Source organism: Nipponia nippon, unplaced genomic scaffold (assembly GCF_047370975.1).
Source record: "Nipponia nippon isolate SJK-2023a ecotype South Korea unplaced genomic scaffold, ASM4737097v1 scaffold_6, whole genome shotgun sequence".
Lineage (NCBI taxonomy): Eukaryota > Metazoa > Chordata > Aves > Pelecaniformes > Threskiornithidae > Nipponia > Nipponia nippon.
The window spans coordinates 78,432,390-78,459,804 of record NW_028262380.1 but is presented as its reverse complement, the minus strand read 5'-3'; the positions used below and the strand labels follow the sequence as shown (position 1 = coordinate 78,459,804).

The 27,415-nt window shown below is 38.0% G+C and overlaps 1 protein-coding gene across 2 annotated transcripts in view; it reads left to right on the top strand.

Annotated features, from left to right (window-relative positions):
* LOC104019134 (N-deacetylase and N-sulfotransferase 3) overlaps window positions 1-27,415 on the top strand; it is a 355,872-nt gene that overhangs the window by 323,402 nt on the left and 5,055 nt on the right. For both annotated transcript variants that reach the window (XM_009472364.2, XM_087737226.1), the window contains 8 exons: window positions 277-405; window positions 13,249-13,431; window positions 15,487-15,583; window positions 16,440-16,563; window positions 20,512-20,686; window positions 21,694-21,864; window positions 26,475-26,584; window positions 27,195-27,297. In XM_009472364.2, the coding sequence (XP_009470639.1) occupies window positions 277-405; window positions 13,249-13,431; window positions 15,487-15,583; window positions 16,440-16,563; window positions 20,512-20,686; window positions 21,694-21,864; window positions 26,475-26,584; window positions 27,195-27,297 (1,092 nt within the window). The remainder of the gene's footprint in view (window positions 1-276; window positions 406-13,248; window positions 13,432-15,486; window positions 15,584-16,439; window positions 16,564-20,511; window positions 20,687-21,693; window positions 21,865-26,474; window positions 26,585-27,194; window positions 27,298-27,415) is intronic.

Below are 27,415 nucleotides of genomic sequence, written 5' to 3'. Positions count from 1 at the left end.
TGGACATTATGATTTCACTGATAATAAAAATGTTGTTTCTTTCAGTAGGCACTATTTATTGATCTGCCAGCGTATTAATTCAACCAGATCATTATTGACTTCTGGCAAAGTTGTGATGCCAAGTCTACCCAGCAATTATCATAAAGGAACATGATCGGTTATGTGTTACTTATCTGGCATTTATTATCTCATTAAAACCACAAGCGTTTTTGTTTTGTGAATTTCTCTTGTTGGTTTGTTTTTTTTTTGTTTGTTTGTTTTTTTAAATAAATTCAGGTGCTTCCTAGGCAAACTTGCGGCTTATTTACCCACACAATTTTCTATAAAGAGTATCCTGGAGGCCCAAAGGAACTAGACAAAAGTATTCAAGGAGGAGAGTTGTTCTTCACAGTGGTTCTCAATCCAGTAAGTACAGTGTAATTTTGAAATGTTTTTTAAAAATTAGTTAAAGGAAAAGTTACTAAATGTAAGGAGTGTTAGCGCTTAAATCTGTTTTGAGAATTATCAGTTGCTGATTCATAATAGCTTCAAAGAAAAGATCCAAGTAAATGAGCCACATAGTTGATACATCAGCTTAACCTTTTGTTTATCTCTAATGGAAGAATAAACAACAAACGAGGCTATGAAACTACAGAATACTGACAGAAGAGAACAGTATAGTACTTCAAAATGGCATGGGATTAGGTCAGTTGCATCAAAACTGGCCTTTTAGACAAGCTTTTAGGTGAGTTTTTCATCTGAAGTCCAAATGAAACATATAAATAAAATTTACCTGTTTTATACAAATGTAATCGCTAGGACTAATTTTTCCAGAATACCAAAGGGGACAAAACATATTTCCACTCAAATCCTTTGGAATAATAGCATAAATATTTTTGTGCCCTATTTTAATCTTCCATAATTTAATGGAAGTCCAAAGGAAAAAAGCTTCTGTCAGCTACTTCAGCAATTTATATGCAGGTCTATTTTTCAAGCCTCAGATTCTTTCAGGCTATAGTTTTGGTTCTTTGAGAGCAGTTACCGTGTTTTGTTCTCCTTTTTCATGTTCACATAGCAGAAATAGGAAAAAAACCACCTTCACTCCCTCAGCACACATCTGGTCTCCCTTCTAGAGGATGGCAGTAACTTTGATGATATATATCATTTCAGGCACAGCATGTTAACAGAGGTGAGATCTGGAAAATTCCTTGGATGGAGGGTATGGGTACCATAGCAATGCTTCGGCAATATGTGAATTTTAACTAAGAGTTACTAGCTTAACAAATGAAACTTAGATGAAAACATGTATAGTAACAACATTTTGAGTCAGGACAAACTGTATTCCATATTGAAACACAGCCACAACTTAGCAAAAAACTATTTTACCATCTTACAACAGTAGGGAAACAGCAAAATTTAATATGGTTGCTCGAGGCATAAGCCTTTCAAATTAAAAGAATGAAGAGAATGGAGGGGAAGGCAAGATAAGCAGTGAAACAATCATGATGATTGGTATTAATCATAGAAGTTTGATCATGCCTGCCTAACATCCTTGAATGTGAGTACAGTAATGTCTTTTTATATATTACAATTAGATCTTCGATTTATGCATTGCAATGTAGACTGTATGATCACCTAGTTCTGAGAAACAGGATATCCACAATACGATACAGGCTAAAAGAATAGAAGTTAAATGCACTATTTTCTAAATACAACTGTAAGTGAGTATTAGGCCAAAATTTGCCCAAGACAAATTGTTGCAATCTGTTTAAGGAGTGCCTTTGAAAAGATGATGCGTGTCTGGTTTTAAATATCTGCTTATAAACAGTTTCTAAAGTTCTAAGCATTAGCCTGGCATGTGATCAATTTAAAGATTAGGGTTTGCACCTTTGTGTTTTTTAAGTATTACATGTATTTATACCATAATTTGCAAGTCAGAGTTGGGCAAAGATTAGGCATTAAAATGAAAACTAAGTAGCTTTAGGAGTTTGTCTAATTATGAAGTGGCTTCTTGGATTTCATAAGCTTTCCTGTGTTTCCTTTAAAATTGCTGGGATTTCTTAACGTGAAACACACAGCTTTTCAGCAAGAATTCCATTATGAGGCACTTTCTAAATGTTATTTTTCACTGATGTAAAACGACAAAGAAGAAGCCTTACCTAGGAATCATTACGGTGTCAGCTAAATAAATATTCTCAACAATGAGCACATAAATATTTTGTTTCCAAAAAAGGAAAATGTGGGTGTAAGTTAAATGTAAATCTTAACAAAAGCCTTCATTACATTTCCTGGTTTAATTTGGATAACTGATCGTAAGTAAATATAGTTTCTGAGGTGTAAGTGATTAGGCTGAGGCTTTAGAAACTGAGTGCCCTGCACTGAAATAAATGCCCCTAGGAATAAAGCCCAAAATTTCTTTGCGGTTTGGCTGTGTAATGGTAGCTATTTGCAAGAGAAACTCTGCTTCCTTATAGTATGCTAGATCAACCACAATCTGCAGAATAAACCACAAAAAAACACAGGACCATATGTGCATCTGTAAGCTTTTGACATGAGAACCAGCATTATTGCCCTGTTCCCAGGGCATTGTATAGTCAGAAGTCCTGCAGGTAAGAAAAGCATCAGGAAATCCTGCTCTGCAAATGATCTCTGCTAGTTATACTTTATATGGGAACTAGGAGTTGGTTTGTTGGAGTAGCTAATCTTGTGGTTGGCAAGCTGTATTTTATGTGGTATGCATTTATATCCCCACACTGCTGGTTCGATTGCGATATGATGGTGGCTGTAAAGTGATCTTGACAGCTATGCCCGTTGTGTTCATAAGGCATCTAGAATGCTGAAGTGCCACCAAGCTGAAAAAGAGCCTAAGTAGTAATATAACACGCCGTCTACTTTTCCAGTAATATTTTGTATGTCTGTCTTCTGTTAAAAGATCTTGCTGACTTCAGCGGCCCTTAGGCGAGATCGTACTATATCAGGATCTTGCACAAAATGTTTTACAGAAAGGAAAAAAATTAAAAAAGAAGCCTTCAGCAAGCCTGTATTAGTAGTATACTGGCATTATTTTCCCCACATTATCGGTTGAATAATTGACTTGGAGGGAGGTTGTGTGACTTGCACTAATTTAGCCAGGGAATTCTGTAACAAAGCCACAAGGAAAACATGCATTGTAGAAGTCTTTAGTGATGAGTAGCTTACCCAGTCAGACAGCTCTCTGGCTTTGTTTTATTATTTTGCATTGTTACTATTTTTCCTAGCACTGTCCTGACTTTAAAACATTTTAGCAAATATTTTTCCTGATAAACTTGTTAGAATCTTCAGTGACTTCAGATTCATCTGTGTCTGCAATATTCATTGAAGTTCTTGGATTAATAAAACAAATTTCTCTTAAATGTCTCCTGTGATGAAATTGTACTGGTCCCCTAAATATATCTTGTAAGTGATGAAGAAAGTGAGCAATTAGATTTTGAGCTATATATAACGATGAGGGTAGGTATAGCCACTGCCATCAACTGTATCATTTCTTCTCAGGTTTGCTAGTAAATCTCTGTCAATACTGACAAGACTCTATCAATACTTCTGAACTGCTCTGAAAGTAATTAGACCTAAGAACCAAGCCAAACTAAACATAGCTAAACTGAACACGCCTTTATAAAAAGTATTTGAATATTTCTGTCTGTCACTGTGTATTTTTCTTCATCTGCAACTAGGAACATACATATGTATTGCTGCTTTATGAAAATAGGTTTGTACTTGTTACCTGTCTGTGCCATAGCCATTGTTTCTGTAGGCAGTTGATATGGAACATGTACAATAAAATAAGCTAAGTAAGAACTGAGACCAGAACAGTTCAAAAAGCACTGATATAATAAGGTTTTCAGAGACCTAAGTTACAAGTGAGCTTCTTTTAGCTTGCACATGTGTTGCAATGGATTTAAGTACCAAAATTTGATTAACTGAGTAACTAAGGCTATATATTGCAAATTATTTATTTGATATATAACAGTACTGTTCATTCATTAACAGGAACATAACGAGTCTGACTGTCTTGGTGAACAGCTATACATGTTACGGTAATTCATAAACATAAAGGCTATACATCCTTCATCTTTCCAGGAAAAGTAAAAACTGTGACCGGAACAGGATTCTGCTAAGGACAGCACTGCATATTGCAGCATTTTCTCTAATGATGCGCATGCTCTCCCATGAGAGCAGCTATTAGAGATGAGCTATTAGAGCAGCTATTGTCAGATGAACACTTGAAATTCACTCACCTGTCCCACCGGGCTGATGGAGGCCACGGAGTAAGAGGCAAACATGTTGAACAGCTCTTGTTCTCCTTCAGGCTACATGGCCAGCAACCTAAGTTGACGCAAATGGTGTGTTAGCTTACTCTGTGCTACGCAGACAACAGGAAAATGAGATCACTGTTCTATGAAATAACTTGCTTATAGTTAAGCCAATTTAAAAAGGCATTATTGTGAACAGCATGTTATATCCCAGTAACTGAAGAGAAAGGTTCCTGTCTGTGAGTTTGTATATTTGGATTCCGTGGAATGTACACCAATCGATAATCTTAACATGTGGACCTGCACATTTTGCACAGCGAAGTCAGTGGGATTCTTCCCCATTTCCTTCCCATTGTCACTCCTATTATCAGTGGGATAATACGTAGATATATATCCATGTTCCTTATTCTTTAAGGCATTGACACACCGTGGAAGGAATAGAGTTGAAAATAATGCAGAGAGTTGTATAATGAAGTTATGGAAATCCATGGTACAAGTTCATCCAGAACACTCTGCAGACTCAGTCTTATGTGCAAAACTGGAAGCAGTTGACTGAAGAGGACTATGCAGAACTGAGACTCCAATTTGAAGAGAAATCAAAATGATGAAGATTGATACATTTGAAAAGATACGAAAAACAGAAACAACTATGAAATTGCATGAAGAACCTAGACAATGGACTCCTGTTGCCTATTCTGAAACAAAAAAACAGAGGATACCCAATGAAATGAGGATGAGAATTTTTATGAGAATTGTATCAGGAACTTCCTCCAAGGTAGTGTTTTTGACATCAAGAACTTAACGATATTCGAAATACAGACTTAAATTTGGTTGGATATTCGTGCCTGTAGTAGTTGGTAAGGCATGGATTCCATATAAACTTCCATGCTTTATGTAACCCTTGAAAGCAGGGAAGACTTTCATAGAAGATTGTTTTTCGCACGTCTCCCAGCTGTAGAGGATCCTGTACTTTCCTCATACATATCTCTGATGCCATCTGCTTCTGCAGACAGCATGCTGCACTAGATAAACAGGCCAAACACAGGACAGACCTACTAGTTTTATTCATTTTTTTAATATGGAAAAGCTCACTGTTTTTCTAAGTGCAAAGTTTCAATAATAAAATTCATGAAGCAGATCAGCGATATGAAATGGAGTATATCTCATCTGCTTTCTACCAGTTCTGTAGGTTTTATTCCTAAAGTTTATTCCAAATGAGGATGTGGAAGGTATATTTTGATTCTATAAATCCAGGTAAGCTAGTAAACCCATTTTTTCTTAATGTAAGACTGCAACTTCAATGAGAATCATGGTCTAAAACAATACTGTATGCTTCTCCTTTTCCAGTAGCATCAGTAAAAGTTAAGGTGTCTCAGTTAAACTTTGTAGAAGGCACACATAACCCAGTCCTAAAATATCCTTTGAACCATGGAAGATACAGATCGGGATCTTTGCTATCCTACAAGATGGATGTTTAAGGGAAAACAGCAATTCATGAAAATCTTCTATACCTTTTCTGCCCCCGAGGAAAAACAAACAGAACAGAATACAGTAATTGCATTACATGCACTTATGTGCACTTCCTTACAAAGTACTATGTGTCTACAGATCTAAAGAAAAAAGGAAAATGCCCTGTGGAGAGGAATTTGGTGAAAGCTTTCAAATGGTTGACAGCCCAACAAAGAAACTAATGTGTAGCCAGCTGTGTGTTCTCCTATGGCTTACAGCAGTACTGATCAAGAGGGAAGACTGTTAATGGTTTAGGCCCTGAGTCTGATTGATCTTAAAATAATTGTAATCTTTATATGCATTCAGTTCTAAGTATTATTTTCCTCTAATTTTTACCTCTCCCAAGTTACAGTGAGTAGAGCTGTTATTAAGCTAATTGACTTGCAGCAAGGGAGAAATTATCTCCTTTAGCACTGAAAATGAGAGGATTTATATGAGCATCAGCAGAACCTACTGTATCTTTATGTGACTCTGAACAAGATGAATAGTCAGTCTTTGGGACTACAGAGAGCAAATACAAAACCAAAGGCATTCAGACTCAAATCTTCCCTTTCTGTCTGTCTTGCTTTGCACAACCTCGTATTTAATCGTACTGAGTGTGAGAGGCAGGAAGGATGACAAATGTGTTGAGAAGCGCACTGATGTGCAGGTCCCTCTCTAAGCTCTGATGTGTGGGGTTCATTGTTGGCGTCCCACAGTGGCACCATTGGGAGCATAGCCTGGCCTCTCTGGTGGGCTGGTTTGGTTCGGCAGGCTTGGCCCACTTCGTGGTTGAGTGAGAAAGGCATCAGTTTCATCTCTTCCCTGTCCTCTCATGCCCATTTTAGGAACTCTTGGGAGCTCCAGCAATAGTTTGAGGAGTTGCCATGAATTGGGGAGGGTGGGGAGAAGTCAGTTTTGCCTAGCATTTTGGTTGACTGCAAAATACAAGTATTCCTTGCCTTCCAATCTGTTCTTCAAAAGCCACCCCTAAAAGCCAGAGTCTGGTATTTTGTGGATGGAATAGACAAAATACAAAAAAAAAAAAACCTAAATGAACAGGCAGCATGGAAAGACTGCGGAACAGATGGGATTAGCTATCTAATTAGAGGCGATTCCTTGTAACAGTGAACAATAAGTGCATTGAAATTGTGCGCAATGAGAAAACGCTGCCCTTCTTCAGAATTCTCAAATGCAAAGCCCTGTACAAGTGGTTTACAGCTATTACGGAAGCAAGTCTTTTGGACAGTACTGCCAATCAGGAAGTGGAGTCACAAGGGTACTGAGCAAGTTACAGAGAAAGGTAAAAGAGGTTTGTGCAACAGCTGAAAATAAACTCAGGTTTCCCAACTGTCAGATTAATAATTCAGAGCTACACCAAACAGGTAATTTTGTTTGATCTTATAAATCTTCCTTAGCTGCATTATATTTATAGTGGAGACACTGCTATGTAATTCAAATTCAACTGGTTGGCTTGCTGTCTTTGCGAGTGGACAGATCCATGGCAGCTATGAAGCCAGCAGGACAGCCTCAGAACAAAAAAGGGAGTTGCAAGCTGAAATCTCTCTGTGGTGGAGTTGAACACAGCTTTTCTGGTAGCAGAGAGGTCTAAAAGGAATATCTTTCAACTATTAAAAATACATATTCAAGCACAGACTGCAATCTAATTCATTATTCTATCACTTTGTTAGTCTAATGGAGCAAAACCAGCTGTTACTGAGTCTCTGAATACCTGAAACAAAGCTCTTCTGAGTAACATGGAGGCAATATCAGAACTGCAAACAGAGTGTGCACAATGCCAAATTAATTGGAATATAGGTGTTCTGAGAGTTAGACGTACTCTTGTGGCCTGTAAACATTTGTTCAGTAGCTAAAATATCAGCAATATACTAAATTGGTAATGCATCTGCTTCTAGTGCCTAGCAGCGATCACCTAATTAATTGTCAATCATAATTTAGCTTCATTTTAAAGTGTTGTGCTTAACTTCATTGAGGTGGGAGGCCTCAATGCTGCCTTTTAATGTTGTTGCACAGATTGGAGGGTGACACAGTGCCCATGACAAAAGTACCTTGATAACTGGTTTAATAGTATGAATTTATTCAAGTTGGATTGCCTGCAATAGATTTAGATATGGTAAAAAAATTAAGGAGGTGCCCAGTCCATAAGAAATGGTTATTACCATTTTTTTCTTATACGAACTCTTCTAATTCCAGATTTAAGATGCCATAATAATAATAAATCTGTTCAACAACATCAATGTCATTGCGAGTCCGAGTCCTCCCTCCACTTCCCTGATGCTTGCCAAAGAGGGTACAGCTAACCTCTGAAGAGGGAGTCTTCTCTCTGCTCTTGGGTTACAGTCTGATCCTGACAGCTTAGTGCAGTGGTCTCCAGAGTGGGGTACGTGCACTCCAGGGGGTGTGCAAGATGATGCATTTGGGTGTGGGAAGAAAACAGGGAAACTTCGGCATTAGAAGTATATGATTTATAAATACGTATACATCCACTGGGGGTGCATGCTCAAAAAAATTTTACCGATCAAAAGCGTTTGGAGACCACTGGCTTAGTATACTACTGTTCTACAGGTTTTTTACTGTTCTAGAGGCTTTTGTGCTTAATTTGTTTCACTCTGCAGTAGACATTGCCGTTTCTTTTCTTTCCTGCATTATTACTGTAACTGAAACCAAATCAAAAAGTCCTCCTGATGTGGTACACCATTATGGAGGTACAAACAGAAAAGGAGTAGGAAGAAGAATAATAGGGAGGTGTAAGTGCAACCTACTAATCTGCAAAATGTTTGCGTAAAATGGAGTTGGAATATGAAGCAAGGTACATTTTGCTTATCAGGATATGTGGAAGGGAGTGGCAATATTTGCAGGTTGCCCAGCACAAAGATATCCACTCTGCTGTTTTCCGTCAGAGCAGCTACTCTTGGTCACCATAAACTCATTTCTGTCCCAATATAGAGAAGCGTCGTAATTCACCCTTCCAGACCTTCACGGGGAGCTTGGTAAGGAAAAAAAAAAGCCAAACCCCAAAAAAACTCCAAAAAAACAACAAAAAAACCAACAAAATCAAAACAAAAGCGGTCTTTCCCACTATCCTTGAATGGTTCTTCTCATCCCTGTCCTTCCAAAAATAGAGACCCCCCTGACTCTGGGGGAAGAAGCCAGGAGCTGTAAGAGGGGCTTCTCATGCTTGGGAATGAAAGGGTAATGTCATTCCTTTGGGAGGCGGGCGCCTCTGTTTTTGTCAGGAAGACAACAACTGTTATCAAGACTGTAGAATCTTAGCTAGTAGTGCCCTTATTGTATAATTTTAATAGGTGCAGTGTCCTAATACTCTTGATTTTGTAGTGATTGATATTTTTTAAAATATCCAGCCTGCTAAAATAACATCCATCGCTAGAAGCGGAGTAGCTTGTTGCATTTTTTCCATTGTGTGTAAATTGTTTGTCAAGCATCTATTGTTTTCTCTGGTCTCGATACATAAATTAGATCATGCTGGTTCATCTTTTCCTGATACATGTGATTTAATAGCAGCAACTCAGTCTCAGTCTCGACTCTAATTTGTTGACCTAGAAGCTGTTGCCTCTAACTGGGAAATGTTGTAGTAAGGAAATATGCAGCACAGAATGAGCATTCAAAAAGATAAAAGCTGTTTCTCCTGAGTGCTTGTCCTCATTTCCCTACATCTCTGCAATACTAGTCAGAATCCCAAATAAAATCAGGGATTGGGAAGGAGAGCAGAACAGAAATAGCCCTCTGCCCTTTCGTTCTGGGGAAGGAGGAGTGCAGAAGCGCTGAGGAGAAGCTGCAAGGCGCAGGTCATACAGCTGCCTGTAAGGCTCTGTGAGAAGGCTGAGGGAAGCACCTTTGCTACTCTGATCTAAAGATGGGTGGGAGCAAGAAAGGAGCTGCTGCCCAGAGGCCAGATTTAGTCCCAAACCATCATTTAAAAAATTGTCAGTATTCCATTTCAGTCTCCTCGTGGAAGATATTAAATCCTGTGGAGACCGTGCACTGAAGTGCAACCAAGATGATAGCTTGTTTATGAGGAACAGCTAAAAAGGGTGATCCTTCTCGCACCGAGATAAAGAAAATGCTGAGATGCCCTGAAAGAAATTATTTTAGAAGAGGGCTGGAAATAATAAAATCAAATAAGCTCTTTTTAACTGAAAGGGAGGCTAAAATGCTTGTTAGAGTAAATATAAATCCATTCGCAGCTGCTTCCCTTTTGAAGACGGAATAAAGAAATACATGAAGCTCTATTTATATTTTACAGCATTTCCCAGAGGTGCAAGATTATTGAACAAATAGTGTTATTTACTAGATCTAGTCTGCTGAGATGCCCACAAAGGGTTCCTTTTCTATCTCCTGATCTGTCGTTTTAAGAGAATAAATCTTTAATAGCACAGCATGCTAACTATTAGTTGGCACAGAAAGACTAATCATTCTCATTAGTTAGAACGTGTTTGAATGAAGCAGAATGTGGTATGGTAGAGCAAAACAAAGCATAACAGCTCAATACGGAAGGCAAAGAGTAATAATTGTCTTTTGTCTTGGTGTGAAACTGCACACCTGCAAATGGAAGGGTAACGATACGAGTTTCCATCCTTCTGCACAGCTTGGTAGGAAAGCAAGGGAGTGCGCAGCAACACACCATCCCTGGCAGCTGAGCCAGCGCCAAGGTGAAATCCCTCAAAATGGCACTTGGGTATCATTTTCTCCTTGTAGCCAGGGAAACTGGAGGATGAGCTTATACATCTCTCCCAGTAGTGGCTGCGTAGCTGTTGTCAACAAACTTGCAGGAGTGCCCCTGGAGGAGGAGAGAGCGGCTGGCAGGTTGGCATCGTGTACTGTAAGGCACCTCTCATAGGGATCCCGGTGTGCAAAGTGGTCCCAGATCATTCTCAGAAATGTAAATGTGGCCATTGCAGCATCACGCTTCTGTTAGTTACGCAGGCTGGTAGCTTAGCCTGCAAAGACCTTTTGCAGCCGAAAGCAAGAGTAAGTAGTTCTCGGGTCAGATCAGGTGAATTAGGCCCTGGGTCAGCAATATGTCATTGTTTTATGAAGCGCAGGATTGTAGTTTGGTTATTTTACACAGGTAGTGGTCGTGATTTTTACGAGGAATTTGTTTGCACAGTATCAACAGGAGGGGAAAAACTTCTGTTCAGATTTTCCTGGAAGATAGTCTCAGCTGACCTGTAATATTTCTGATGCCATATAGAAGCAAAGGAGACCTTTTCTACAATGTAAAGTTGTATATTAGGTCATGTATTTGGTTACACTAAGTATGGGCTTCTTTACAAGATCTAGTCATTTATGTTTCAAACCAGCGTTTGATCATCTTTCTTTTTGTTGTAAATAATGAACCATAAAGTATTGGACATAAAAAAACCACTGTAAAATGGGAACTAAGGTCTCTGATATGTTTTTCCCCTTCATTGACATAGTTCCATAGGCTGGAAATTATTTATGATTATACGTCCGATCAATTTTTCAGCCTCCACTCTGACATTCTTAAAATTACAGTGATATTCCCTTCAGGGAAATAATAATATATATTTTCCCCGAACTAGCAATCTTTTCAAGTTCTCTTCCTTTTTCTTCCAGTGCAGTGCTGTAGTTGTTGGCAGGTGAGGAGTTGCCAGGAGGTGAACTGACATTATAAATGTCAGAGGTCAACCAACGTGTAGGAAGGAAAGAGACTGTCAAGAAAACAAGTTAACCTTTTTCATGGAAACCCTCTGATTGTATCTTTGTTGAGAAGAATGTGGTCCTATGGCTGGTCTGTTCCTGCTTTGAGAACTGAAATAAAAAAGGAAACTTGAAAAGATGGTACATTTGGCAAAATGCTTATTATTGGTTGCCTGAAGGCAAGCGTTTTGGGGTTTTTTTTCAATCTCAGTCCTATCTGAAAAGAAAGATTGTATCCTAAGGATTTAGCAGTGAATATATTCTAATTTTACTTGAGTCAGACAAACTGAAGCCCTCAGCTTACTTTTTAAGCCAAGAGGTGTCACCAAATGACACTATTAATAAAATACATTTTCTGCGTCCATTCACTGCAAGTACTCTGGCATGTTACAGTTAGGTGTTCAAAAATAGAGGTTCAGTAGCTTTGAACATTTTATATCAAAGGAAGCCAGTGTTTTAAATACTCTGAAACAAAATAATACAGTTGTAGATTCTAGTTTTTCATTCTTTTGGTTTTCCTTTTTTAAATTGAAGGCTGGAATTCCTTTACAAAAGACCAGCTTCAGTTCCTGAACTAACTTCAGAATTATGGCCATGATAAGCCTTTTTCTTTTTTAAGTGGCTTACATCAAGTTTTACTTTAAATAGAAATTGCCCATTCATGACATTAGCAGATTTATTTATAAAAAGATTCATGTTTCTAATTTTTTAATGGAAATTAGTCTGGAGAATTTATCTTGGGACAGGTCTATTTAAAAAAAAAAAAAAGTCGAAAAAAAGATCACTGTTAGAGAGGCAAGTGTTTGCAGAATTTAGTGGAAGAACAGACTCATTCATCAGTGAAAAATTACTTTGAAAATGGATCATTTTGCAAAACAGAGGTTTCAGTCTTCCCCCCTTCCTCAGTCCCGGAGAGACCATCCTTGCAGTCTGGGTATTCATTCCTGCTGCACTCCTCAGCGTGGTTTACATGCATCCAAACATGCTCTTCCTGTGAGAAACCCTCACGGCAAGCGTTGCTTCCATTGGGAGTGTGAGAGTGCATTTGGACCAAGGGATGTAGCGGAGAGGATTTATCCGAGTAGTGATTTCACAGTAAGGTGTTGGAAGAGCAAAATACAAGCAGCCTTACAACTGATGGGATATTGAGCTATTTTTTTTTTATTTAGGAGTATTTTATGCACAATTATTTGAAAGTACTCAATCAGGTTTCAGATTTTTTTTGTTTGTTTCTGCGTGTGATTTGACTATCTGCCCAGTGCTTGCAGAATAGCTTTGTAGAAGAGATGAGGTACTTGTCCTATAAAACTTACAGTTGGAGCAATAAGATTTGTATCGCAGCAATAGAGGTCAGCTATCGTCTTGGTCTCTGACTTCTTTACTCTTCCGCGAAAACAGAATTCACGTTTTTCATGTTGCATTTGTATTCCACTTGAAGTAAAACTGTGGTTATTGTTTTTACTGTATTCTCCGTTAAGTAAATTTACATAAAGATTGTGTAAATATTGTACAACCCCAGGGTAGTACAGTCCTACGTGAACTGCCTATCCTAGTTCACACAGAGCGCATAGTACCTATTGCACAATTTTCTTCATTGATGGCATTGAGTTGACTTGAGAAGGAGGATGTAATTCAACGAAGAGCAAGTATAGTAAGATCTGCCTGAATGTCATCAAAGTCTTGCAGCTCTAAATAAGAGCAAAATGCAAATTAGATTTATATTATCTGTGGTTACACTGCCATCTAGTGATACAAAGAGTCAATGTCTGCTTTATTTTGTTTTCTAAAGATTAGCATCTTCATGACCCATTTGTCTAATTATGGAAACGACCGCCTGGGGTTATACACCTTCGTGAATCTGGCCAACTTTGTTCATACCTGGACAAACCTGAAACTGCAAACTCTTCCACCGGTTCAGCTGGCTCACAAGTATTTTGAACTATTCCCTGAGCAAAAGGACCCTCTCTGGCAGGTAGGCAGGCTTGCTGATGAAGAGATCAGGAAAAAATCATCTTTATGGTGTTTTTTGTGAAGTTCTTTGTTTCAGTTTCTTGTACAGAAAAGCAGTAATATTTTTAGATTTTCTAGTTGGTTCCATACAACAGCTTACTGAAGCTTCATGTATGTGATTGTTTTCCCTGTTGCTTAAATCTCCATAGAAAGGATGTGAAATTAATATGTATTAAGATGTTTCATTAATATTATCTTTAATTATTTTATTTGTGACTTTATCTGCTTTTAGAAATGTGGGAAGTGCAGGAAAGGCACGTTGTGTTATTTCTCTTCTCCTTTTGGAACTAACAGGAATGAAGCATTTGACTGAGAGATGTATATGCATATTTTAGTAATTGGCCATTAAAGACATGAACTTTTCTCCAAGTGTGTGAGGAGAAGAGGGCGTCCAAAAAGAGAAAAGAGCATTAAGACCATGGCTACTTTAATGCTAAAACTGACTAGCCAAGTAGAAATAGATTAGATAGATTAGAAAGTTATTCACAGAAGGCTGAGAACTGCCCAAGCAAAAGTTTACCAGCACTTAATACATTGATGTTATCAGCTCTGCTGCTTGATTATCCCGCTCTTGTAAGTGAGCAAATTGAAAATATCAGGAATGTGAAGACCTGCTAAGGCTGAAGCCTGCACTGACCTTGCAGTTAACGCGTCTTCAGCCCATCACCCAGCACTAAGAGCACAGTCCCTACAGAGAAACTGCTGCACCAAGCGGTGAACGCTGTCGTGTTCTTTTTGCACACGCTCGGTGACAGTTCAACCAATTCAGCGGAACGTCCGACTGCTGTAGGTACATGTGTCCCTACAGTGATAATATGTATCCCAAATATCATCCTTTTGAGGTGACTTGGTAGAAATATTCTAAGGAGCAAGCTTTATTAAATCAAACATTAAAATGTATTTAAGCTTGCTTACTCAAGTGTTTTCTAGCATTGGATATTGAATTGCCAACTTGGAATCTGAGTATGAGATTGTAAATTTGGACTTAAATACACATCTTGAAATTCATGCTGTTACTGAATAAAACATTGAACTAGGGGAAAAATGTCAAGAATTTTGCATAATGTTAAGAAAGAATGAATTTTAAAAATGGAAATTAGCCTGTAGCCAAAAGACTTGAAAAATTAGAGTTACTTAGAAAAGAAACGTGTAAGTAACAGTGACTAACATATACTGAATGTGGTGTCTTTTGTCTATAATACAGATGATCTGAATACAGTTAAATTTTTTTAAGCCTAGAAGATTGGTAGTTCCCTTAATCTCAATACAGTACTGCCACACAACAGTGTCAAAAACTGTTTGCAAGTAGCATTTCTAGACAAATTTAAAATGCTTCAGTTGTAAAGCAGCACATGAAAAAACAGGATTCAGTAATATGTACTGACTTGAACTGGAGGATCGGAATATGTATTTGTGAATGGAAATCCTTAAAGTGTAATTAATTTACTATTTTAGTTTAAAAACTACAGCACATATAGGGTGGTAGCTGTTACAGTAATGTAAAAGAAAAAGTCGCTAATTAGATAACTCATTAGCAATTTTATAGTCTTCCTAATTTGTATATAATTGAGCAATTGATTTTGAATGATTCCCACATCTTAAGTATGTGGGATCGAATTTGTCATTGGCATAATTCCGCTGAACATACTGACATTTCATAGGAGAAAGGATCTTGCCCCAGGGTCTGTTGGGTAGCTGGAGCCACTATGTATATGTAGGAATGAGTTAGAATGAAAACCACATTTTGTCAACATACTTGTCTCAAAAAAAAAAACCAAACCAAACCCAAACACTTAGGAGATATAGTTTCTGGCCTGGTAACATTGCAAATACCTTTCTGCATCACTGAAAGAGTTCTTTAATACATAACATGGTTTTCTGTCATAAGGGAAAATAATATTTTCTGGTAAGAATATTTGTACGTTGGTGAAAAATTGGTAATTTATATATGCCTAATTTGAGAATCTTATCAGGTATGATTACCAACGAAATTCTTAGTTGTTCTTCTCTGTTTTAGAATCCCTGTGATGACAAACGGCACAGAGATATCTGGTCTAAAGAAAAAACCTGTGATCGATTACCAAAATTCTTGGTTGTAGGACCCCAGAAAACTGGTGAGATTTTATTGTATTTCAACAAGATAGGCTATGTGTAAGTTCAAATAATTATACAAATTAATCACTTTTTACTCAGACTGCTGTGTAGAGATCTTGATCATCTAATAGTATTTTTTTATTTTCAGATATCATCCAAATATAGTTTAATAATGTAAGTTACAACAACAGACAGTACGCATATTGAAAATGCAAGGTTCAGGTGTGTGTCAGATTTTTTTGGCTTCATGTCAAAATGAGTAACACTTTGCTAAAGAGATCAACAAGATAGACAAGATCTTGTCAAAGCAGAAGGAGGAAAGGACAGCCATTTTTCAAATGTTGTAGATTCTTAACTGCAAGTTCTTGTCTGTCCTGCAGGTGTCCTGTTTATAGAAACTTGTTATTTCATGGCAGTTATTTCAAGTCAGGAAGTTCTTAGTGGACAGTTTGAATTGCAAGGTTGCAGTAGTTTGTAAATTAACTTAATGCTTAATTTTCTTCTCTACTATCAGAAAATTGCATATGTGTTTCCTTTCATCTTCACCGATCCCTAATAGCTACTGAGGGCAAGATTTTTAAATTATTTTTGTGACAGTCTCATAAAAAACAATAATTATTCTTAAAACAGAGTTATTAAAAGTGTGAAAAACAGATGTCAGCATTGGCACTCCAGTTTCTGTGTTAACTATTTACAGTTCTTTAAATGTCTTCAATTTAAAAGCACAGAAAGCACAGATTTTTAGGTGACATATATCAGCATCCCCTCACTGAAATGAAATGGAATACATCTGGTTTAGTCCATCTGCGGGTATGACCCCCAAAAATATGTGTGTATGTATTTCTTTTTAATCTTGGACTTTTATCCTATTTGCAGGTACCACAGCCTTGTATTTGTTCCTGATCATGCATCCTTCCATCATTAGTAACTCCCCCAGCCCAAAAACCTTTGAGGAGGTACAGTTCTTTAATAGAAATAACTACCACAGGGGGATTGATTGGTAAGATGGGTTATTAGTATAAATATAAAAGTTTATATATTGTGAACAGTACAAAAATGACATTACTGTTGGTAATGGTACCTGTTTATATATAGAGCGAGATTAAAAAAAAAAAACCTTCAGTGTCCTTCTGAACTGTTAAATAAATGCAAGTGAATAACAATCTTACTACAGAATATCATAAATACACTAACTTTTGTGAGGCTTTCTTGTAAATATCCATATATTAATATATACAAAACAGTAACAAAATATGTATTTCTCATTACACATGCCTTTGAAGTTGGGACAGTAATGGTTGTTAGTTGGATATATGGAGGCAAAAATTATGTTTCTGTTGGAAATCTTATGTCTTAAGAGAAAAAAGGTTAATATTGGAGAGAGGCATTTCTTCCTTTAAATGGGATTTAGAAATAGCAATCAGGTAAAAGGGGGACAGGGAAAGCCACTCAAAATGTTTTTCAAAGATCAGGTAATTAGGAGAACGATAGTGTCTCTGTTGGGTTAGTAAGTGGTGCTAAAAATCTGTGTATATATATATCACTGCTCCTGTGTTCACAGTGGCTACCAGGGAATCACCAGATATAGCTACATCCAGAAGGTCATTCTTGATTTCTCTCACTTTCAGAAAATGCTGCAGTATATAGCACTACATGATGAAAAGTGGTAACGTGCTGTAGTGGCTGGGGAGCCACCAGTAAAAGATTATTGGTATTTTGTCTTGTTTCTTTTTTCCCCCCGGTTTAAGGGAGAACAGTTTTCTTGCCTTTGACTTTGTATTCATCCATAAAATTAACAGGATAAACACTATTATATGGTCTTGTTACGTCAAAGCCAATTTCTTTTTAAGTCACTTAGTTTTTACAGACTTATAATTGTTGCAGCAGATTCTTATTACAAAGTGTGGTGAGTCAGCCAGTTATTACCAATAGAAAGATGCCGGCTGAACGACTGGAAATTAGAAAGCTGACTCCTTGCTGTGGAGGAGAGTCAGAGAAGATGACATGCAAGCAAGGTATAGCGGGTTCACACTGATGGAAACAGCCAAAGTACAGTGAGCCAGTTCTTCCACAAAATCAATGTTTTCATGTTGCTAGAAGACCACTTTGCTGCTACTCTCATTCCTCCTGCCATATCCACTTCCCTAACATGCAGATACAATTCGTCTGCTAGACATGTGCTGTATTACCTTCATCTCAACACAGCACCAGTGCATAAAGTCCCCAGTGGTCAACCTGTACAGACCAGGGGCATCCTTTTGACAGATTCTCCCTCTACAGCACCCATTTGGCTATTTCTGCCTCTGTGCTACATGCCCCACTCACCCCTGCCAGGTTCTCACAGTTAAGTCTTGGATACTCAAAACTACCCATTGGTGTAGTTGCTTAACATTCAGATTTGCATTCTGTCTGCCAGACAAATCTCTCAGACCTTCAGTCTGATAGTGTATTTTAATGCTGGCATGTAATGAGCTTACCAAATGGTAATTAGATACAAGGTCTTTCCTTAATTGGCTAGGAGTCTTTCAAGGCAAGAGTATTCACAAATAACAATCAGTTCCATTTCTTTTATGATTATGGAGATACAGCTTTTTCCCAGAGCTGGCTCTGACTTAGTCTTTGTCCAAGCTTTCATTTAGAGCAAGGCTAACTACAGAAGCAGGAAAGGGTTCTTTCAGCCCTCGGCAACCTCAATACTGCCGTCTTGAAAGAGGTATAGATGTATATTTTAGTCTCCCAGTAGAGATAACAGAACAGTAAGATGAGAACTGATCTTTCTGTTCTTGAAATGAAGAAGTCTAAATAGACCAGTCATGCATTTCTTTATGTAAGCATTGTTACAGATTTCTTAGACAAGTTTCTCTAAAGCCTTCTCAGCTTTGCCCTTGTCGAGTTCAAGAATTGTCTCATGAATGAGGTACTAAGCAAGAGTTCTGCAGTCTGTGTTCAGCAGAAATGCTCAGCCTAAACTTTATAACCTCTTGATATCCCACCTGGTCCAATCTCTTTGCCATTTTTCACTGACACCACATCAACTTTTTTCAAATTTGCCATGTTACCTAAAGAATCAATTAACTTTTTCCCAAAATTTGGTGTAGTGCCCTATTTAATGTTAAGTGTTTCCTTATAAGTTTGGAGTCCTCATTGCCTTGTATTTACTCAGTCTACTACCAGGACTTCAGTACATTGGCATAATGACACCATACATGATCTAGAGCCAATTTGCCTTCAGTGCCTATTGCCTCTTTCAAGGCTGGCCTTTTTCTTTGGTATTGATGTTCTGGTAAAGCATTCTGAGGTCACACAGTGAGGTTGAGTCATTAGTTTCTAATAATTTTATTTGTGAGCAGAAATTGGTATAGCTTCATCATTTTCATCAAATCAGCCCTAATATTTTTGGGAAATAGAGTTCATTGTTCAATGACATAGTATCATATTCTCAGAGATTTGCATTAGCATTAGGCAGGTATGAACACTTAATAAACTAGCAGGGCAGCGACAGCCTTCCGTTCTGTTCTGTTTGGTTGTCCTCATATTTCAGCTTTTTTTACATACAGTCTGCATGTGAGACTAGCAATAGCTATGCAGCATTTTTACCAGAATTTTTGAGTGCAACTTTGAGCGTATTAAGCAGGGACCTGCCCATCTGTCACCCCTTCACATGACATCATTTAGGTCTCTCTGATACAAGGTAATCTACCAGCTGCTACCTTTAAGACCTGGAATGAATCCACAACTGTTATTCCTTATCTAGTGTATAGAAAATTGTCATTTGAAGGCCAGCCTGCTTCACTTGCATGATTCTGATGACAGGTATCCATTCCTGTGCCAAAGAAGCACAAAACAATAACTTGACAATGATTGCTTACATGTACATAAAAGTCACTCATAAGAATTAACTTCCCAGAATCAGGTGTCACAGAGTTCGGTTTCTTAAAACCACAGTAGATTTCTTTCTTTTCTCCAAGTACCTTGTAAGCAGTGCCTGTGTGCTAGTGATTATCTTGTGAGATCCGTGTCCTAAAGAAAACTGCACGTGCATCAGTCCATTCCATCCTACCAAGTCTTCTGGCCTTGGCTGCAATGGTCACCATTTCAATGCCAACAAGAGCACGTCATTTGTGTTAGAAGTAGTTCACTTCTATAAATAGAACAAAGTTTAAGCGCTGGGAGAAATTTCAGCATGATCTTCAGAAGAGGTTGTTTTCAATGGCATTTATTTTATCAATACAGAGTTTAACTGAAAAATCAAGCAGACCAACATTTCCCATTTATTCTTTTCCCCAACAATAATGAAAAGTGGTCTGAGGGCCGTGGATAAAGAAGCCTGTATGTGACATAGGAGACTGCTGGAAATTAACTGCAACTTCAGAACAGATGAGGAAAGCTCACAAAGAAAACTAAAAGGAATACAACCCATGTTTCCACAAAAAATGTGACTCATGGAACAATAAGTGAAAGATGCAGTCACTGCTTAGAAACCTTTTACCTGATGAAGCTGGGGGGGGAGCTTTTTCAGTGCATCTTGCCCACATAAGCAAGCTCTTTTCTGAGTAAAAGCAATTCTGATATGAATATCTTTATCTTATGGTATTGCAATGTAATTGATGTCAGCAAAAGGCCAGATGTGGAAAGCTCATTTTCGACTTTTGACTTTGATAGGAGTTTGTTCTGACTGGAAAGTGGGAATTCTCTAATTTTAAGAAGATACATGAATATCGTAACATTTTCATCCAGTTACCAAAAAATAGCTTCAATGTCTAGTTATATATAGTTAAGAAGAAAGCTAGTACCAAGTCAAATATGATAAAAAAAAATATAATGAAAACTTCTGTTGGCTTTTATTTGGCAATTAGGCTATTATTTTAATGGACTATTCTAGAATAAAATATACTTAGCAGATCTGTGTGACTTCTAAGTAATTCTGAGAATGATTCTGCTTTCCTAGGTACATGGATTTCTTTCCCGCTCCTTCTAATGTCACCACTGACTTCCTCTTTGAGAAAAGTGCCAACTATTTCCATTCTGAGGAAGCTCCTAAGCGAGCTGCTTCCCTCATCCCCAAGGCCAAGATCATCACCATCCTCATTGATCCATCTGACCGGGCGTATTCCTGGTATCAGGTATGCACTTTGAAGAACAGGGGCAGGCACAAATCAAGGTTTCCCCCTTGAATCCTCTCTGTATATCCTTTCAGCGTATATGTATATAAAGGGTTTGGATAATAACAAGCTTCTATTTGTCAGTCAGTGCACCATATATGATCACCCATGGGCTGAGGTATGTGTCAATGTAAACCTGAAAATCTTTCAAGGGTTAAAATACCAGAAACCACCCTTTCAGAAGGCTGCCTTTAATATAAGCATGTAAGAATGCTTACTTACTCAATTAATTTATGTAGTCAGCACATACAAAAATTAGTTTATAGACAGTTATCTAGTTCATCCTCAAAATACAAGATAAAGAAATTTTTGTTCTTCTGGTCTGCAGATTTCAACAGGAATTTGGCAAAATAAAGATATTTTTAAAAAGATAAAATTCCAAAGAGAACAAAGTTCTTCCAACTTCTATGACATATTTTATGTTATTTTTTGATGAGAATTAATCCCAGCCCTGAGTCTGATCCCATAGCTTTCCCTGCTTTGAACAGGAGGCTTGGCTAGAAACCTGCCGAGATCCCTCCTGAGCTGAATTATCCAATGATCCTCATAAATACCTGTGTTCAAATTTGCCCTTCTGAGTAGTTACCTTGTGTAAGCTAGAAAAAGAAAATATGAAACTACTAGAAGCAGAGCTTCTTAGTATTTGTGTTTATTACGCCCTGTTCATTTGTACAAAACCTGCCACTCAGTTTATTGAAAGTAAACATTTATACATTGTTTTATTATTGCTATTATCAGTCTAGCTTCCGATTTCTTTTGATACAAACAATATTTATTGATACAATGTTTATCCCGGCATTTTCAATGAATTAATACAGATGAGGACTTCTTAACTTTAAGTAACTTTTAGTGTAAATAAGCACTCATGGCAAGGTCAGTAAGGCCAGGTCAGTAAGACCAACCAGTTTTGTCTTATTTTCCCAGCTTTTGTGGCCTGTAAAGTTCCAGCAATGTAACTTCTTTTACAGCATCAGCGATCACATGAAGATCCTGCAGCTCTAAAATTCAGCTTCTATCAGGTGATCACAGCTGGACCTCGAGCTCCATCTGAGCTTAGAGCTCTCCAAAAGAGATGCCTAGCACCTGGATGGTATGCTACCCATATTGAAAGATGGCTAACTTACTTCCCACCTTATCAGGTGAATAAGACTGTAACTTGACATCCTAATCTTACATATATAATATCCTAAAAGATTACCTTTGTAGAAGTCTTGCCTTCTGAATACTGATCCTCAGGGTCATCCTAGATGTACTAGAGTATGTTTTAAGACATTGATTGTGATTCTTCATAGCCGTGTTTTAAGTAGTTGGTTGAAATTACTGGGGATGTCATGTCTTAGCACCTTACAGCTGGGAGCTTCTTCTGCAAAACAAATCAGAACAATGATCTGGAAGCTCAAGAAACATCACTGCTGCTCCTTGAACTCTCTTGAACTGCCTTTAACTTACAGCTGTTTTTCATTTGCTCATGCTTCATCGCTCTGTCTGGCTCTTTGTCAGTAATGTTGAAGAAAAGAGAAACAGGCATGCAGTGCTTTGTGGTCTCCTTAATATCAGATGGTCTATCAGGGTTCCCAAAAGGAAAATAAAAGGAAGCTGCTCAGTAATATTTCTGTCTACTCTGAGTGGTAGCAAGTATCGGCTAGCATCAAGGGCAGTCAGCTGGGATATTGCCCTCCTTGCATGGGTTGAGAAGAGTTTTGGTGTCTGAACACTTTGGGGTGTAAAAAATGCCTTTTCCATCTGAAATGGGGATTACCACATGGAAGTGGATGTGGTCTAGTAGTTTTTTAACACCTTAACATTTAAACACATCAGTGTCTTCACACAATTCTTGGTCCTTTCATGCAGTAATCTCCCACTGCATCAACCTTCTTAGGCTATGAGTGTAGTAGTAAATAAACCTGTACCTGTTGCAGGGCTTCACACAGTGTCCCACTGCTATCCATACTGCTTGTTTTTTAACACACTTCTAGCACAGTTTGGACCCACAGCAAAAAGCATCTTGCCAAGCAGTTCCAGAGCACAGTTAGAAAGATAACAAGAACCATTACCATTGGGGAGTGTGGACACAACCAATTTGCAGGTGAGAGAGTTTAGCAACATGGATCCAGGTCATGTTGTGCTATTTGGCCTCAAGGCCAGAAAGCTGTCCCTGATTTGTTTTAGTTAGCAATATAGATAAAGCCTTTGTGTACATCAGTGTCTTTGCCATCCCAGGCATCACCATTTTTTTTAGGTGAATTCATATTTTGCCTAACATGACTTTTTCTGTAACTGTCAAAGCACTGGGTCTCTTTTGCTTTTTTTTTTTTTAAATTCCTCACACATTGCAGCACATAACAGCACATACACATATCAGAGCCTCTGTTGGGACTCATTTGTGCACTGAAACAGTTTGGTGTGGTGGTGTTCCTAATCGTCTACATTTGGTATCTATCACTGGTCCTGAATCCTCAACGTATTCTTTGTGTTAAGACCAGTTTTTCTATGTGTCTTTGAGCCTCAAAGGGTGTGTGTTTAGGGACCCAGAGGTTTCAGTACAGGTGGCACATAAGCAACTTGAAAATCAGATCTCCCTGCAAGCTTCTGTTGGAATATAACATACAAATCATTAGCCTCCTTCTAGCCCTGTGTAAGATCAAGCCTCAAAAGATGCACATCCTAAGCCCTGAACATGGTGTGATACACAACACCAGGCGGACAATATCTGATGATCAGTATCTCCTTGGTAGATTTATTTCTGGAATTGATTTTTCTGACATTAGCAGCATGTCTGGCACTACTCCCCACCCAACATTTAAAGATTACTTTAGTTGAGGGAGGTTGGCTGCAATCTGAACCTTCTGTTTATCCAGGACTTGCTTAGCTGAGACAAGTTGGCTGGAGTCTGCACCTTCTGTTTTCCCAGAGTGTGCCAAGAAAGCTCTGATGCATCTAGTTGGTGTTATTCTCCGCATACTCTCTTTTGGGCCAGCCTTGCAGGCTTCATGAGATGCATGATACTGTAATATTATGATACTCATATGAAATTCTCTACATTGTGTTTTGTCAGCTTTTCTCCAAAAGTAACCCATGAATATTGAACAATGTGCATTGTCATACAGATTTTTGCCAGATTTTACATCCCACAGTGATAGCAACGAACCAGCTCTGGTAGCCTTGTGTTTTCTCTGTAAAAGTACTAGGGATTAACTTGCATTACAAAAGCAATGATACACAGTAGACCATATCCAAACTAGTGAGCAAGTTCAAGGAACTACTGAAGCATTAAACAGTTACATAAGGCAGACATAAAATCAGCTCAGCTTAAAAGTACAGCCTTATCTAAAAAAATGGCAGCCTTCCTTCACCAAAAGAGCTCTCACACAGACAGCTAAGGCTATCTGTCATTTGTAATGCTGTATAAATTTGCGGGTCTCTACACGTGTGACTAAAATGAAGTCTTAATGTCCATTATTAAGTCAGCAGGCATGTAGTAAGTGGTAGAAGTAGCAACAGGAATAGGTAAGGTTCACCTTTTCATCAGAAAAGCGGTAACAGCACACTTGTCTTACATGGTAAGAATTTGCAGATCTAAGAGTACTTGCAAATTTGGGGTTCAGATGTTTAGAATTTTGATGGACTCAATTTACTATCTCATAAGTCATACAAAATGTCCTCTTTTGTCTGGCCACCGAGACAGATCTCTAGAAGTTCAGGAAGCTCATGTCTCTCAAGTTAATTTGCCATCTACAGCTCATTGCTTCAATGGAGTCATAAGAAGAAGAGAGGACCTAGCATGACAAGCTCCCTCCTGAGCCAAACGATATGCTCATGTGCCAGGCCTATAAGAAATCAAGCTGATTTTGTAACAGCCATCATTAAATGGCCAGTCTGAAGCTGAAGGGCTCGGGCTGTTTCTAAGCTGTTCTCTTCCCCAAACTGTCTCTTTTGCTCCTCTCCCACCATGATGACTTCTAGACACGAAGTAACTCGTGTATAGTGGGAGAGCAGGGACTTAAACAATCTCTTCAGCTGTCAGCAGTATCACAGTAAAATGATCAATACGCTATAAAGTGACTCAAAATACTTCATCTGTAGTATTTTCATTATATATGAAGCTATCTACTTTGTAAAAATTAGTTTAATTTTTCCACCTCACCAATACATGAAATGCGTTAGATTTTGAGGAATTTCATTAAATTACATCTTCCCGAGATCAGGATATGAATAAATCAGTACAAGTAAGGAAAAGTTTTGCCTCAGTTCCTTACAATCTCACTAAAGGTTGAGAGGGAGCATTTTTTGTTACCTGCTCCCTGGGAATGTCAAGAATTGGAGTGAATTTCCACTGGTAAAACTTTTTCTTACATGTCTTTTTTTGGGGTGGCAGAAGTGGGAATGGCACAGATATTTATCTCCACGTGTTTTTTAAATAGTGAAGAAAAAAACCTTCACTCCTTTTCTTTCAGATAGAAATATCCCTCGTTTGGGATGTTTTTTGACCTCTGTGCTATGAAGCATGTAAGGCCTGTTTTCAAAGCTTATGTCTTAGGAAAGCAGTGAGTTCATTTTTGGACTCAAGCAGTCATCATACATCTGATTGCAAAGACTTCTGGAATGAGCTACTGCTTTCTGAGTAGCCTGATACTTCCACTAATCCACATCTCTAAATCTGCATGCTATATATGGGTAATTCCAAAGACCGATCTTTGGAAAGAAAAGACATTTTCTTCCTTTTGATTATGCTCTGAAACCTCATAGTCTTGCAAACCTCTAAGTTTCATCCAATCGTGGAAGCAATTCGTAGGATTTTAGCCTCTCTGCTTGCATGGAAATGTAAAAACAAGCTTCACCCCTGCTTGCAGGAGGAGGTTGTTGAACCATCTGCAGATCTATTTCCTCCCTCCTTTTCATCACTAAAGCATGATGGGCAGGAAACGAATGCTTGACTAATCCGTTCGGGACCTTGTTTCTCTTCCAACAGTCACAAAGAGCCAAACTTGCTGTACCATCAGTGGGTCATTTAGGCATGATACCACATTTAATAAAATTCTCAGGTAGTGTCTGTTTCCCTGAAGATTAATCTCCAGGTAAAAAGGTGGCCCTGTCTGAAGTAGCCTAGTGTGTATATGGTCAAGCACTTGAAAATAAGAAAAAGAAATTACCTACAAGTACCTGGCATTCTTAGAGATGTGTTGCACATTCTGTATCAATCTACATCCCTGCCTTAAGGTCCTCGTAACATCTGCCTGTATTCATAGTCTCAAAGAAGTTTTTTTCATACAATTATGTATAGTCGTATGGGTTTAGAAGTAAGGCATTGCACCTAACATCTACCTACTGGTTTCTGTCTTTCTGGTCATTTACAGTGACAAGCTGTTCTACATTACTGTAACATGTATATGTATATGTTTGTGTCTATGAGAGTTATAGGTTATTTCTCTAGACATTAATACCTTTTTTCCTTGGCTGGACAAATCTCATTGAATTTCCTGCCAGTATTTCTTATCTTTCTAGATCCCTCACTGCTATTTCTCTGTTGTCACAACAGCTTCCAATTTAATATCATTTCAGATTTAATTAACATGCCATTTACCCTGCTCCCAGATCATTAATGATGGTGACAATTAAAATCGGACCAACTATCATTCTCTGGGACAGTACTCTCCATATAATGAATGAGTTTGACAGAGGTGGACATTTCAGTTTGAAGCTTGAAATAGTGAGTTTTAAATTAAACTTCCTTTTATTTTATTTGTTGTAGTTGCTCATTATTGATGGACAGCAGCTGAGAACTGACCCATCTACCGTAATGGATGAAGTACAGAAATTTCTGGGAGTCTCTCCTCATTATAATTATTCTGAAGCCCTAACGTGAGTTAATTTAATCATCATTTTCACATGTTCCTACATTGCTAAAATACCAGTTAGTCTGTAAGTAAACTCACTGCAAAATAAAGCATCTTGTACTTCTCCTTCAAGCTGTCAGTAGGATGTATTCTTCAATGTTTGTAAAGAACGTAATTCAGGGTTAGATTTTCTGTGAATCATCCACCGAGCCACTCAACGTGGAGCTTGACTGTTACAGAAGTAGACCCCTGACATATGGACAAAGTAAGTATTGCTTTGTGAGAATTGCATATGAATTTTGGATTAATCGAAAAGAATTTTATTTCCATAAGTGGAACATGGAATGCTGACATGCAGAAACAGAAAGGAAAGAGAATTAGTTTCTCTTTATTTTTGATATTAGCTGCAAGACAGATTCAACGGTATCAGTCAGGAATGTAACATCCACTCTGTACATCATAAATACACAGGTACACAAATCCTTTGGATTCTGACATTTAGATTTGGTTGCCCTTAAAATGAGACTGTAGAAGTAAACCTTAGGTTTACTCTTTTGAGTCTGCAGTCTAAACTTGGGAGATGCATCCTCCTTGCAGTATCTCACAGCTTTTACACTGCAAAATATTTGTTTCAGGTTCGATTCACATAAAGGTTTCTGGTGTCAGCTCCTGGAAGAAGGAAAAACAAAGTGTCTTGGAAAGAGCAAAGGTAGAAAATACCCTCCTATGGATTCTGAGGTAAACCATCATGCTCATTGGCATTATACAGGGACTTATTTGCCACATATGGTACACCACACAGGCAAAATCATAAGAAGGGAGAGAAGACAAAATTAAGTAGACGTTAATAATTTGA